General features: G+C 37.0%; 1 protein-coding gene across 2 annotated transcripts in view; it reads left to right on the top strand.

Moving 5' to 3' along the window:
* The window catches only part of RFX3 (regulatory factor X3), a 105651-nt gene that overhangs the window by 44781 nt on the left and 45764 nt on the right, over positions 1–15106 (top strand). For both annotated transcript variants that reach the window (XM_027709577.1, XM_027709576.1), the window contains exons 2-3: positions 6103–6227; positions 12101–12198. In XM_027709577.1, the coding sequence (XP_027565378.1) occupies positions 6111–6227; positions 12101–12198 (215 nt within the window). In that variant the 5' untranslated portion in view covers positions 6103–6110. The remainder of the gene's footprint in view (positions 1–6102; positions 6228–12100; positions 12199–15106) is intronic.

Raw genomic sequence — 15106 nt, 5'->3', positions numbered from 1 at the left:
TTCCTGAAATTCAATCTGTCCCTTCCCCCTCCACACACAATTGAGTTGGTCTGAGCCAATAATTAATATAGTAATCCAGTGTCTCACAGATCCCATCTCTCCTAATCAGTTGTTACCCTCAAAGAAAGTCTTAAAGTCATAGAAACCAAAGCCCTGTTTCCAGTGCCAGTTCCACAACCAACTGTTGACATGCAGTATCAGTGCCCTCCAGGGGGAAGGAAAACATCACTTGGACTCTTCCATTCACAGAATCTCCAGTGGACAGACTAATGCTTTAGAACAGCATAAATGTAATTGATGGTTTACCAATTTTGTTTCTTTTAACAGTTTTACATGCTAGTTTTGTCACAACAAAAACTCTTGAGAAATTTTGGTCTGTTTTTGAATGTAATCTTTTTGCTGATATGTATTGTTGTGTAGGGCTGCTGAGTAATACTGATATATTGTCCACCAAGAGTAAATACAATTTTTAGGTTTTTGCAGGGAAAATTAGTAGGTAGACTAAAGTGAGAGAGTTGTGAATAGTCATTCAGCCTAGGCATCCACGTGCTGTCTGTGATGCTGGAAATATGGAATTTCATTATGACCGTTGTTGACCAGTACTGTTCTTAGGTACTTAATAAACTGTCAAGACATTTCTTTTTGATCTTACAAACTTTCTTGGAAGCAGTTACCGGGAGTTTCTGGTTGCACAGGTAAATTCCAGTGTGTATCTCTCTGTACTTCACCCTTCTGTGTGTTATTCTGCTATTATGGGGTTTTACTATTGGGCAGTATATGTGAATCCAGAGAATTAGCTTCTAAACTTCTTTCTGTGCCATTCAGTTAACTATTATTCCTCCCATAGATCTAAAGAAATCTGGAAAAAGACTAATGAAATTCACGTTGCTAACAGAAATATTTAGCAAGTGGTTCTAGTATCAGGCAGAGTCCGCCTGCCTACTTTGGCATTCCCTTGGGAGACAACAATCAATCAAATAATGCTTAGTAAGAAACTGGTGTTCTACCATGAAAATACATTAGTATCTAGAAACTATTTGTAATGTTCTGTTTTTCCCCCATGAATAGCATGTATAACCCCTTTTCCACTCTGTGGTTAACTCACAGAAATGGTTCCTTCAAATTCATAACATTGCTTGTTTGAAGGCAATTATTCACAACATTTTTGTTTGTACAAAAATTGGAATGCTTATGTAAAGCTAGTGTATTATTGAAAATTATTTCCATTTATACTGTTGTTCAGGAACCAATCATTCTTAATTACTTGTTGAAACTTAATGTTCTGAGAAGTTTTCCTTTATTGTGAAACATATTATGTTGCCGCAAATTCTTAATTAGTATATTGGCTATTCATCATTATTAATAGATAAGATCTTAAGATTAGCCTTTTATTCCAACTATTAAAAGCCTGCCATTACTGCATGTGATTACGAGATCTAGTTCAGTTTACCTTCTGTGATGTTTTGTTTAGCCTTCTAGAGGAGAAAAAAGAAATTTCCTGCTGCACTTGAAAGTAAATTACAGGCTTTCATTTTCTGCATCGAATTAAAGCCTGCTACATTATTTGATCTAGACAATAAAGCATATGTAGCTGAACAAAACTTTGCAAACTCTGGTAGCTTTAAAAAGTAAATTAGTTCAATGTGAAGTAGTCCAGGAATAAAATGAACAGTTATCTGACATATTTTATCATAAAATCTCATTTGATAAATCATAGAACAACTTAGACTCATTCTGTCTTGATATTTCAAGTCTAGAAAGCAGAAGTATTCAAATTGAGAATTTCGGTATCTTAAAGAATCTTTAGGGAATTTAACAGACAACATGAAACTGCACAGAATATACAGAAAAGAAGTAATTTTCAGCATAGTAGCTTTGCCTAAATTCTGCCTATTAGAGTGAGGAAATACTGTTCTGGTTGCATTCAGCAGCTGGGTCCCGACAGTATCTTTTTCCTACTTGGAGGGGTTAATTAGTCGTTTTTCAGAAGTTGCCTGTTTAGCTTACATTCACATCCTGCAACAAGCACCGGCTGTACAAAGCAATACCATTAACAGACGGGTGTGTCCAACTGCTTAATTAGACAGAATAAAATGGACTTTGTCAAACATTCATCTGTTTCTTGTGATACACCTGACGGCCCAATTAGGCAAGAATGACGTCTTTTCTGCTTGCAATGTGCAGTTCTTTTACTTAAATGTAGTGTCAGTGAAAAAATGGAGACACTGCATTTATTGTCATGGCTTCACCCCAGCCTGCAACCAAGCTCTAGACAGCAGCTTGCTCACTCCTCCACTAGTAGGACTGGGGAGAGAATCGGAAGGATAAAAGCCAGAAAACTCATGGGTTGAGATAAAGACAGTTTAATAGGGACAGCCAAAGCTGCACACACAAGCAAAGCAAAACAAGGAATTAATTCACTGCTTCCCATGGGCAGGAAGGTGTTGAGCCATCTCCAGAAGGGCAGGGCTCCATCTGATGTAGTGGTGACTTGGGAGGATAAACACCGTCACTCCAAATATGCCCCCTCCCTCCCTCTTCTCCTCTCTTTATATAACGATTCCATATGTTATGGAATACCCTTTTGGTCAGTTGGGGTCACCTGTCCAGATTGTGTCTCCTCCCACCCTCCCATGCACCCTCAGCTTCCTTGCCAGCGTGGCAGTATGGAAAGCAGAAAAGGCCTTGGCTCTGTGCAAGCACTGCTCAGCAATAACAAAAATATCTTTGCATTATCAACCCTCTGTTAAGCAGAAATCCAAAACACGCCATACTAGCCACTGTGAAAAAAATTATTTCTACCCCAGCCAAAACCAGCACAATTATAAAAATGTGTTCTTGTAACTTCTCAGTATTGCTGTGATGTAAAAGAATTGCGGTGACTGTGTCACTAACATGGTGCTAGAAAGACTTCCAGCGAATAGGAAGATATTTAAGGTTGACTGTCAACATATTATGTCTTGTGTACTGAGCTATAATAAAGTTTTGCATTTAGGATAGAGACTTAGACCAGAATAATGGAAGCAGTCCTTGGTTGGATGCCAGGTGCCCACCAAAGCATCTCTATCACTCCCCTCCTCAGCTGGACAAAGGAGAGAAAATATAACCAAAAGCTCATTGGTCAAGAGAAGAACAGGGAAAGATGACTCACCAGTTATCATCACAGGCAAAATGGACTCAACTTGAGGAAAATTATTTGATCTATTGCCAATCAATTCTCTACTTCCTCCCCTCCAGCGGTGCAGGGGGATTAGGAATGGGGATTAACATCAGTTCATTACACGTTGTTCTTGCTGCTGTTCTTTCTCAGGGGGACAACTCCTCACACTCTTTCCCTACTCCACTGTGGGGTCCCTCCCTCCCCCAAGAGACAATCTTCATTAATTTGTCCATGAGTCCTTCCCATGGGCTACAGTTCTTCCACAGACTGCTCCAGTGTGGGTCCCTTCAGTGGTGTGCAGGCCTTCAGAAACTTCAGAATGCTCCAGCATGTGACCCCTCAGGGTCACAAGTCCTGTCAGCAAACCTGCTTCAGCATGGGTTCCTGTCTCCATGGGTCTGACAGGTCCTACCAGAACCCTGCTCCAGGGCTTCCCATGGGGTCACAGCCTCCCTTAGGCATCCGCGTGGTCTGCTGTGAGGTCCTCCACAGGCTACAGGTGGATATATGCACCCCTGCGGACCTCCATGGGCTGCAGGGGGACATCCTGCCTTACTATGGTCTTCACCATGGGCTTCTGGGGAATCTCTGCTTGGGCACCTGGGGCAGCTTCTGTGCCTCCTTGTCCACTGATGTGTCTGCAGGGCTATTTTTCTCACATATTCTCCCTCCTTTCTTCTGTGACTGCAATTTGCTTCTGCCCAATAACTTGTTTTTTCCTTTCTTAAATATGTTATCCTAGAGGCACTACCACTGTCACTGATGGGCTCAGCCTTGGTCAGCAGTGATTCCATCTTGGATGCAACTGGCACTGTCTTCATCAAACATAGGGAAAGCTTCTGACAGCTTCTCAGAGGAGTCACCTGTATAGTCCCCATCACCTGCACCCTAAACCTTGCCACACAAACCCAATACACCCACCCCTCCGCTCTGGCCTGTCCTTTCTGAACAGCCTGTAGCCATTGATGGCTGCACTTGAGTCATAGGGGTCGGCTCACCAACTTTCAGTAATGGAACTAGATTGTAGCCTTCTAGTAGCATGGAGGCTTCCAACTTCTCCTGTAGACATATTTATCCTGTGGGCATCCGTTTTAATTGTTATAATCTTTAACATGTAAATGTTATCTGTGAAGTTCTATTCTTTTATTTTACTTTTGTATCCTGATTTTTGTCAGGTGTGGTGAGTCCTGAAGTGCATCCACTGCTTAAAAATATAGGGTGTAGCTTTCACAAAACTCTGACAATCTGTTGATTAATCTGAAAAAGGTTTGATCAAGAATTTATCAGTCTTTCTGAATACTTCAGAAGAAGCAGTTAAATCTGTCAGGTGCCATAGGCCAAACCTGGAGTTTAAACCAAGAATGGTCCTAGTTGGCAAGGTCCTGACCTTATCTCCCTGACCCCATCCCATAGTTAGGTACCTGTTTAGTTCTTTGCGCTGGATACATTTCAATGCAAAGTGAATTAGAGATAGTTGGAGGAAGGAAGTGCAGAAACCCAGCCTTAAATCAGTTTAAACTGCTGTGGAACCTAGCTCTGAAAAGAGAGTCTGCTGTTGACAGCCAGTTTTGTTGTCAAGCAAGGAGAAGATAGAAAATTTTTTGGTACAATAATTAATTTCTCCTACTATATAATGGTATATTATATAGTATATACCTGAATTTTTTACTATGATTTTGTCTCAAAAAAATATTGTAGGGTTTTTTGGGGGAGGTTGTTATTTGGTGATGGTGGTAGGGATTAAAGTCTGGTCTCTTCCTGTCAGCCATATGGGTCTCATGAGTTAAACTAAAAAAAAAAAAATCACTCGCATAGGTAATTCTAAATATTTATAGATTTATTTTTTTTGCATATAAATCTCTTATTATGCTGATAATGCTAGTCAATTTTGTAGCTAATACAGATTAATAGAGATTAAGGGCAGTAAAATTTTATATCACAGAACATTTGGTTTACAGATAGTAGTTGTGTTTGCTCACTGTGATTCTTCACAGACGCGTACTGTCTTCTGTTTTGAAGGTACCAGGTGAAGAAGAACCTGCCTCATCTGGTTATTATTTTCACTAGTTAATCATCCACTACTTAAGAGAAATATAAAAAAGGGGGGGGAAAAGGCTGATTCACAATTTTGAATTCATTTTGGCTTGTCACCAGTCAATTGTATTGTCATTCTTGCTGTGCAAAATTCAGGAATCTGCAGCTCACAGTCTGTATTTCCTGTGAGAGCATGTCATCCTTGGTTGTCTTCCTGATAAGTTTTCTTTATCAGGCATTTTCCTTGATTCTTGAACCATTTCTGTGTTCTACCCAAATTTCTGTTGTTCCCTTTAAATGTCAGGGCCGTGATCATAGGCCCTTGTCCACTGTGTATGTATTTCTCTATGATATTAGTGTCAAAAAGTTTCTTCTCATATTTTAAATACAGTGATTGCTTTAATGCTTTCCACTGAAGGTTATTTGAGTTCCTTTTTCTCTATGACTTATTAAATGCTTTTCAGAGTTGGCTTTCTAAATTAGACCCCTTCATTCTGTGGCCTCCTGGAAGTTTGACTTTGAATGTGAATCTATAGAGATTTTAGTGTAATTCAATAAGCCAGATTAAAAGTGGTTTTGAATGACGACCAATTATTTTCAAGCTGAGAGAAGATTTGCTGCTGATTTTTCTGAGTTATTCCTAAAGTGACAAAACTCAGATAAGTGATATATGTTTCTTCATATTTAAACAAAAGATATTTTGAATGTAAGATAAAAATAATATAAAAACCCATTTATACTAACTCATATGCTAGTAGGTGGAAAAAATTTTAACTCATACCAAGATTGGTGTTAGATAATTTTAAAATCTAAGTAGAAATAAGGGACAAATTAGTATGCTAATATAAGTGACAGAATAAAAACATCAGTGTACTAATGTTTTAATTTTGTGTCTTAATTTTATTCAGAGATCACAATGCAGACATCAGAGACTGGGGCGGATACAAGTTCGACTGTGACTTTACAGACATCTGTGGCTGGCCAGGCAGCAGTGCCCACACAGGTAGTACAGCAAGTACCAGTTCAGCAACAGGTATGTGGCTGTTAGTTTTGGGAAGATTAAAAAACAAAAATTCAGAATGATAGTTCTTTACAATGCAGTGAAGAACTTGGTTTTGTACAAGACTGCTAAATGGACTCTTGCTCTGGTTTTATCGATTTTGTTTTGCTGGAATTAAAATAACTGGAGAAAGGCAAGCTGTTTTCAGGATCTGTTCCTTAACTAGAGCACCTGACAAGCTCTAGTAGTACACATACATGATTCTAACTGTAGTTTGTTATGGACTTCATGCAGTAGCTCATAGAAATGTACTGTATGTTACTGAATATTTACATTTTTTTCATTAAATAATAGATATGTGTCTGATATTATTGACTGTATCATTTCTCCATCCATTTGGATTTCCAAGTAAGTGGAATACAAATAACAAATACAAATTTACAATACAAATGTAAAAATGGAAAGCATTGTCCTTTGCATCTCTAGGCTTGACTCCCCACAGATCTATGCACAGTGTCATGAAAGTATTGGTGGTAGGACAAACAGTAATTCATAATGAGCATTTGCCAGGGAAGGAAGAATACTTTTGTAGCAGCCAGCACAGTGCACTCTTCTATTACATGAAATGGTCACTCCTATGGAGCACCCATGAGCTTTGGAAGGAGTGGTGGCAGAAGAAAATGGGGAGCTAAAAAGGAAAAGTATGGAGGTACAAAATGGGGACTCAGTGTGATAGCCATTATGGCTGTCCAAGACTTTTCCAGAATACACAGAAATTAGCTGTCCATGTGATGGGTACTCTGGGTGACATCTGTTGTTGTTTTTCATCAAAAACTGACTTTACAGTTTCAAAATCAATAAAATAAGAACTAGACATAAATTATTAAATACTGGCATTTATTTCTGTGCCAGTGGAACACTTTTCTCTAAATCAAATTCTTCAGCATTTTTTGAGTTCTCAAATTCCAGTGCATTTTCAGGTATGTGTTCCAGAGTCTCAAACATTTCGCTAATATTTTTTTCGTGATGCACAGACTCAGTTTCTAATACCTCATAGTTCCATTACAATTGTATGAACTTAGCTAGCCTTTGTAGGAGATTTTGTCTGTAACCCTTTTGTAGGGTTTGTGTAGTGCAAGCCTTTTTTTCTTTGTGAAATACAGTCTGGATGATTTGTTTGGTTTTTATTTTCTAAATGATAACAATTGTTATCATGTGATATCTGTATGATAACAGATGTTTAATTGATGTAATTTATATTACTTGTTCTTATTCAGCCTTTCAGATACAAGATGGCAATTTGGTAGTGCTACGTGGTTGCTTGTTTTCAGCATCTAAGATTTACATACAATGGTCTAATATTACATACTGAACTTGTGAAGTACTGATCAACGTGAGGGATTGAAGACTGGTAGCCAGTTAGTGGCATATAGGATACTTTATAGTGTTGCAGTTCTAATAATTGTCTTTATTGAACTCTAAGGACAAGTTCTATGCATTTTTGTCACAGCAAAATGAAAAATGAGTAGGACTTTGGTTTGTTAAATTTGCTTGTGCAAAGTTTCTACCTTTTTGAAAACTTTTAGGATAGAATGGGATCCTTATTTGCTGACTGGAGATGCCCACTGTGAGGGGGCCTCAGGCCCAAGAGTTAAAGTCTTTGGCGTTGTGAGTGTGACTGCCAGAGAATCTTGTGAAGGGTCAGCCTGGGAACTTTCCTTAACATATTTTCCCGCATAAATAATGCGTTAATCTTTGTCACTAAGTCGATATTTTTCCTGAAGTTATTCCAGTTGTCCCTTAATAATGTAACACTCATGTCAAAGCATAGAACCCCAGGAGCAGACTGGATTTTTCCTTCTTTGATTATATCTTAATAAGAACAGCAAACAGAATTTTTTGTTGTACTACCTGAGTATATAAAGCTGTCCCTGATAAACTTTACATACATCTCCTTTAGTACTGCTACTTCTGGGTGTTCCCTTGCATTGAATACACCATCATTATATTGGATTATTTTTTCCTGTGGGGATATTGAATTATGTTTATCTGGTTTAACGCTGACTGTATCATCAGCATAATATTTCAGAAAGGAAAGCTAAAGAGTCAGGGTTTGAAGATACAACAAGAATGTGTGGAAATTCAGTGCAAGCAGTATTGCAATGATTAAAACCTATGTTTGGGAGATTTGTATAGAGAGATCTAATCCTGATTATGGAAGAAAATGAGTAGTGAGGAGAAAAAAAAGAGTGAAAATGTGAATATGGTATGCCAGCAGGAAATGTGATAAAGAATTTAGATGTGATAGATAATTTCAGTTGTAGGGTTGCAGGTGCGATTTGTCTTGAGGAATTATCTGTGTATAGGTCACATTTGCCTAAAGTTAATGCTGTCTCTATGTACATTTGGTAGGAATGGGCCAGTTTGTCTAAAGAAAATGTGGAGAAAGAGTGCTATTTTAATAAAACCATTCTTTTGATGGCACAGGGTGGGCTTATTATTTCTGCACATTTAATGTTGAAAGCTGGAGAGAAGGTTTTAGATGCACAGTCTGTAAGATGTGGTTTTGTTTTTTCTATGGTTTATAAGGGACATGCTTAGTAATATGAGCTGTATCCAAATTATGTGGGAATATTCACATTTGGATTATATTATGTTGTGAATATAAATTGCTAAAAGCAATAAGACACTTCTAGGATTTTGTTAAAGAATACTGTGACATGAGTGTGTATATGCAACATTTGGTGTAAGCTGAAACCTGTATTATCATTTGCAGTAATTTACTGGTACTTTCTAGTGAATAATGCAATTTTACATGAATTTACTTTTAGTTAATATTAAAGCAGTGTATAACATTTCATTTTTCCTAAGGAGGTCTTTTTTTCCAATGTTTCTGTTCCTGTATATAGACTGTGTTTAAATGGCATCTCCTAAATGCATTAATTTGGGGTTGTTTTCATAGCATCAGTGTTTCTTTTATGCACACAAAATATGTATCTTTTTCAAGGTGAAAGATTTTTGCCCTGAGGAAGAGCAAGCTGAAAAAGTGGAAGGGTGGACTAAGAGCCTTTCTTTTCAGCTGTGTTTATATTGAAGCATCCTGTCTTTTGAGGAAACAGCAAAAGAGTAACTTGTAATATTTTCAGCTAAAACAAATCCCTAATTTCCATATAGCTGGTATGAATACGGAGCTTGTAGAAGTCTGCTGTGATGCTCCAAAAATAGGAACAAAGGAGGTACCATTAGTGAAAACCTAGATTCTTCCACTTTCAAAAGTGGCATTAGTTGCAGCTGGTTTCATACAACACAGCAGCAGTCACTCCTGAGATGGGATAGAGAGGAGTGGTAAGCAAAAGACCAAAAATGTGAGAGTGTAATTAAATTCTGTTTAAATAGCCTGAGGAATTTTCTTCGTCTTGTTTCCTCAAATACAGGGATTTTTGATTAATGCATCATTGCTTTTGCAACAGGCACTCTTCAACATAGTGCAGTAAGCTTTTAAGGATTCAAAATTAAACTCACTTTGTATTTTATGCCATGCTGTGTGGAAGGACAGGAGAAATAAAACTGAAAATAGTCATATAAGCTATTTTATAAAAGTATCCATGCATTAGAAGTTGTGCAAAGCGTTTCTTCCACATACACAGTGGCTATCACATTCTCAAAGCATTGTATCACTAACTAGAGATGCAGACTTCTGCTAATCAAAATTGCTCTTAATGCAAAATCATGTTTAGCATATGAAAAGCATAATCATGAACTGACATTAGCCTGATATAAATATGAATGTGCTTAGAATGCTACAGAATGTGGTATTTGTATGTTACTTGCCAAAAGTAATTCATACTAATGAAGGACAAAAACTGTTTTTATCTCCGAGGACAGAAAATGTTGAACAACCAAACTGTTTGTGTAGACACGGTAGATAATTTTATGTACTTTTTTAAATGTAATTTAAAAATCCATATATATATATTTTGCCCTATTGTTCTGCTCTTTGCTTAGTACATAAGCACTTTTTCTTGGAAGTCAAAGTTCTCTCTTATATTTTGTTTTATACTTCAGTGTAATTTCTGCATTTCAGTATGACAAAGTTTCATAGATAAAGTATAACTTTTTTTAGAGATAAAATATAACTTAATTTATCTCTATGAGGTAGTATAATTAAGAATATAATTTATTTTGATTTATATAAAAATTGGTCAAAAATTTGAAATGAAGCAATGAAAATTGTAATTTTAACAAGTTTTGATATTTTGTTTTATGGTAAATTATATTTTTATTGTTGTTATTCCAAATCAGAAGATAAACACATTTTGGAATTTTTCAGTTTCCTGTCCAATAGGCACTGAGCTTTGATGCGCTCTATACACTTTATCCCTGCAGTATCATCTCAGTTCTGTGGTAAAGGTCTTGCACTGTGCTGAGTCTGACGTTTTTGAAATGGTAGCAGCTTGCGTCCAAGAATAATGGGAAAATATAATACCTTGTATAGAAAGGGAGTGTGACCTCTGTGTTTTAGTGCTGTGTTTGTACATTATGTAGAATTCCATTTTATCAGTGTACAGGTTCTGTCTCATTACTGTTAATGGACAGAAACATCTGATTTTCCATCATGCTAATATGCATTCAAAACTTTGGCTGTTTTTTCTCGTTTCAGAATTTGGGTTTTAATGTCAACCTAAGGGAAGGTTTCTGTAAAAATCTAATTTTTCCTTTCACAGTCAGAGTCAATATTATAAAATACGAAATGTGCTTATTTACAGAACTTTTTAAAAAACACTAGACGGGAAGGTATTAGACTAGGATATTCTCAAAGAGCTCTTGGAGGTGATTTATCAAATGCATGAAACCAAGACTGATCTGAGGTTATGGTGTATGCAGTCCTTGGAACCAACTGGATTAGGCTGAAGTTGCCTTATAACAATAAACCCAAGAAAAATTACAGTCGCTTAATGTTACATCAGTTTCCTAAATAAGTGCATTGTCATTTTCTGTATTTGATTCCATGGGTAAAATTGTGTCAATCTGTGAAATCTCTTAAGTCTTTTTGCGTATTTTAGATTCTGGAGAGCTCTTGGACCAAATTATGGCTTCTCTGAATGGTGGCAGGTGTAAAATATGGAATTCTTCATCTTTACTGTGGCAGAAGACAAAAAATTAAAACTGGAGAGGAAATTTGCATAACCTGAAACTTTTCTACATAGTATATGAATCAAAGGAATTGACATGTGACTGTCCCCAGCAATATATGTGAAGATAGTCCATGCCTTACTGCCTCTTGTCGTTCAGCCCATTGATGTAAAACCAGATTTTGTTGGAGTTTGTTGTAGCTGATTATATTCCAGGAAAGGGGTTACTCAGACTAGGGTGTTTGGTCCATAATTGTACAGTGGGTCAAAGCACTACTGGGAAAAAAACTTCTGTCACTGTAATTTAACTCATTAAACAAGAGCTAAAGCATCTTAATGTGAACTTTTATTTCTAAACTTACTGCAACAGATTTGAGCTGGGATTTTAAGGCTTGTGTTACTTAGGACTGAAATGGAATAAGAAAAAACATAAATATGACCAAATTATACTTTCTTCTGTAGTAAATGTGATTCTTCAGCTTGGTGCCAAGCATAGTTACACTTCATTTCATACTTATGTTCTCCAATTGGTTATGTCTTTGGCACTGAAGATATGTATGCTCCATGAATGTGCATCTTCAATGTTAGGGCTTCGTTTACCAAACTTACAGCACGAATATTGTGTAGAAACAATAACTTTTTTTGCTAGTGCTTTGATATACCTTCAGTAATTATGAGAGCAGAGATATCCCATATTGATTAGAAGCCATTAGGTGCACTGAAACATTGGTCCTTCTTTATGGTATCCCAAACTTCTTGTTTTCTTGTTTTCAGGTACAGCAAGTGCAGACTGTGCAACAGGTACAGCATGTCTACCCAGCCCAGGTTCAGTATGTGGAGGGAAGTGACACAGTCTACACTAATGGAGCTATGTAAGTTGGCAAATGTTCAGAATTTGAATGTTTATTAAAATGTGAAGTTAAATACATATTTCCAGTCAGATTCTATCAACTACTGTATATTGAGATGGAAAGAAAAATTATTCAATCAAAGTTTTCCTAGTGTCAAAGTAGTTTTTTGGATGAAAAACTGAATTCACACTGTTTTTTTTAAGGCAGAAGGTTTGTATAAGTAGAATTCTTGTGATTGTTTTAGTTGCACTTATCTGAAATTACCTGTACAGCATAGTGTTGTTTGTGAAAGTATCTAGTTCATGGGTAAGTTCTGTCCAAAAGATATATTGTGTAACTTCTGTCCTCAGGACAGAAGGCAGGGCCTTGTGTCTTCCTGGCTGCAATCCTGGTGGCATTTGATATAAAGGTGCAGTAGCGGTAGTTATTATCTAAAGAAAGTAGTAATGTAATTTCATTCCTGTGTTTCATAAAATGAGATTGGCATTTTTTTCCAAAGGAATGAGGAGAAGCAGAGGAAGGTGCTTCTTCAACCTCTTTTCTGCACAGTTGTGCATTTCCTGCTGCCATGAACATGCTTTTCTATCATCAAGCTTCTTTAATACACGAGCTCAGAAAGATAGAAAAAAATAATCTAGATTTGATGTGACCTCTGGATGTTGCCTAGTCTAATCTCTGACTTGGAGCAGCACCAGTTTTGAAGTTGGCTCAGACTTCAGAGTAGGATTGTGTTGCTTAGGAAGGAGCTTCTCTACCTCAATTTTCATTTACCATGTTTGCTGTGTAACTGGCTTTAAAAGCACTATAATTTGGAAAGTTTTTTTTAGTGTCTGAAAGTATACTTATTTGTTGATGGTAATCCAAAAGTGGTCCAAAAGAGCAATATTATTTGGATCAGAGACTTATGATGTTAACACTGACAGCATTCTTTGGTCATTTCTACTAACTTATTTCAGTGAATAATTTTTCATGTATTGTCTTGTCCATTTTCTTCTCATTTGTAAATTCTAAACAATGTATTTTAAATATGTATTAGATTTCCCTGTTGTACTGGTTTTGTCTGGGATAGATTAATTTTCTTCATAGTAGATAATATGGAGCTGTGTTTTGGACTTGTGCTACAAACATCATTGATACTATCTACTGTGAAGAAAGTATTGTTCCCCAGCCAAAACCAGCATACCCGTACAGCAGCACTCAGTGCCATGATAACTTCATTGCGACCATGACAGCCTACTGTTAGCCTCCAAAAGAGGGCATTGTTAAATAACCTCTTTTTCAAGCTTCTCTTTTCATTTATTACTTTAAAATTCTTCTGTGTGCTATTGGCACTTTTGGCAGTGTATAGGAAGCATACTACATTACTGATTACAGTCCTAGGGAAAAACAGAAGCAGATGTGACTAACTCCTTTTTACGAATCTTCAGGTTTCTATTATTTTATGGTGTTTCTAGGTCTGAATCCCTGCAAAATCAGTCAGTGGGATATAAGAGAAGAAAGCTCTCCTTAGCATGTGAGCCTAATCTAGATTGTCTTTACCTCCTATAAAAGAAGATTTTACTCATGTTGTTGTGAGCAGCAACTGTGGACAGTCAATTTGTTGTTCAATACTTTTAGGAATATTAGCCTTTCTAAAGATTGTATTTTTATTGGTGGAGAATGTGTATCTATATTATATGTATTGCAAAGCACATTTCCCATATGCTTTTATACTCCAGATTTTGTGTTGTCTTCCTATGATTATATGTTTGATATATTTTATGACTGTGCTAAATCAAAATCTTAATTCTAACTCAAAATCAGATATAGGACACTTCCATAATCTATCAAGTAACAGTACTGCTTTTACAATGGAATAAGAAGTCTGCAAACCATAGTTAGGGTGAAGACATTAATTCAGTGTACAGACATCTCTGGAATAAATGTTACAGCGTGTCTGTACTACTCTGCCCACCTGGAGTGCTATGTCCAGTTCTGGGGTCCTTGGGATAGGAAAGACCTGGAGCTGTTACAGCAGGTTCAGAGGAGGCCACAAAGATGACCAGGGGGCTGGAGCACCTCTCCTACGAAGACAGGCTGAGAGATTTCATTGTGACCTTCCAATCCCTTTAAGGGAGCTTACAAGTAGGAGGGAGAGGGACTTCCTATGTGGGCAGATAGTGATAGGACAAGGGGGAACAGTTTTAAACTAAAAGAGGAGAGATCTAGATTAGATTAGATCAGGTATTAGGAAGAAGATCTTTGCTCAGTGGGTGGTGAGGCACAGGAACAGGTTGTCCAGAGAAGCTGTGATACTCCATCCCCAGAAGTGTTCAAGGCCAGATTGGATGGGGCGCTCAGCAACCTGGTCTAGTGGAAGGTGTCCCTGCCTGTGGCATGGGGGCTGGACTAGATGATCTCTAAGGTCCCTTCCAACCCAAACCATTCTATGATTTTATGAAAGAATTATCCTTCATTTTAAAATAAGTCACTCGCAAAACAGCATTGATTTAAATCCATATGCAATAGCAACAAAGTTGCTATTAGTTAGAATATATATGAGGAGAAAGTTACCTGATTCTTTTCATTATAAAAGTAAGAATTTTGTCAGGTTTCACAGTCTTTGTCATGTGTAACTGTTTTATTCTTGTAACACAGTTCTTCCTACACATTTTGTATCATGATTTGTCTATACTTAAAAGTTATTTGATTTTATTATAGTTGGAGGCAATATGATAATACAAGGGCTGTAACCCCCAACTTGTCACATACGTTGTATGATATGAGAATATTTGAACTATATTATCTACATTTGCCTCTAGTTAACAACAGTTTTGCTTGTCAAGCATGTCACTCTATCCTGAAACAAAAATATATTGTTGTTACAGTGACAGATTCAGGCTTACCTGGCTGTTTAAAATATATTAAGACTATTATGGCTGCACCTATA

Source organism: Neopelma chrysocephalum, unplaced genomic scaffold, assembly GCF_003984885.1.
Source record: "Neopelma chrysocephalum unplaced genomic scaffold, ASM398488v2 Primary Assembly neopelma1_96814, whole genome shotgun sequence".
Lineage (NCBI taxonomy): Eukaryota > Metazoa > Chordata > Aves > Passeriformes > Pipridae > Neopelma > Neopelma chrysocephalum.
Note: the sequence above shows the minus strand (reverse complement) of the source record. Positions and strands in the feature narration are given on the sequence as shown.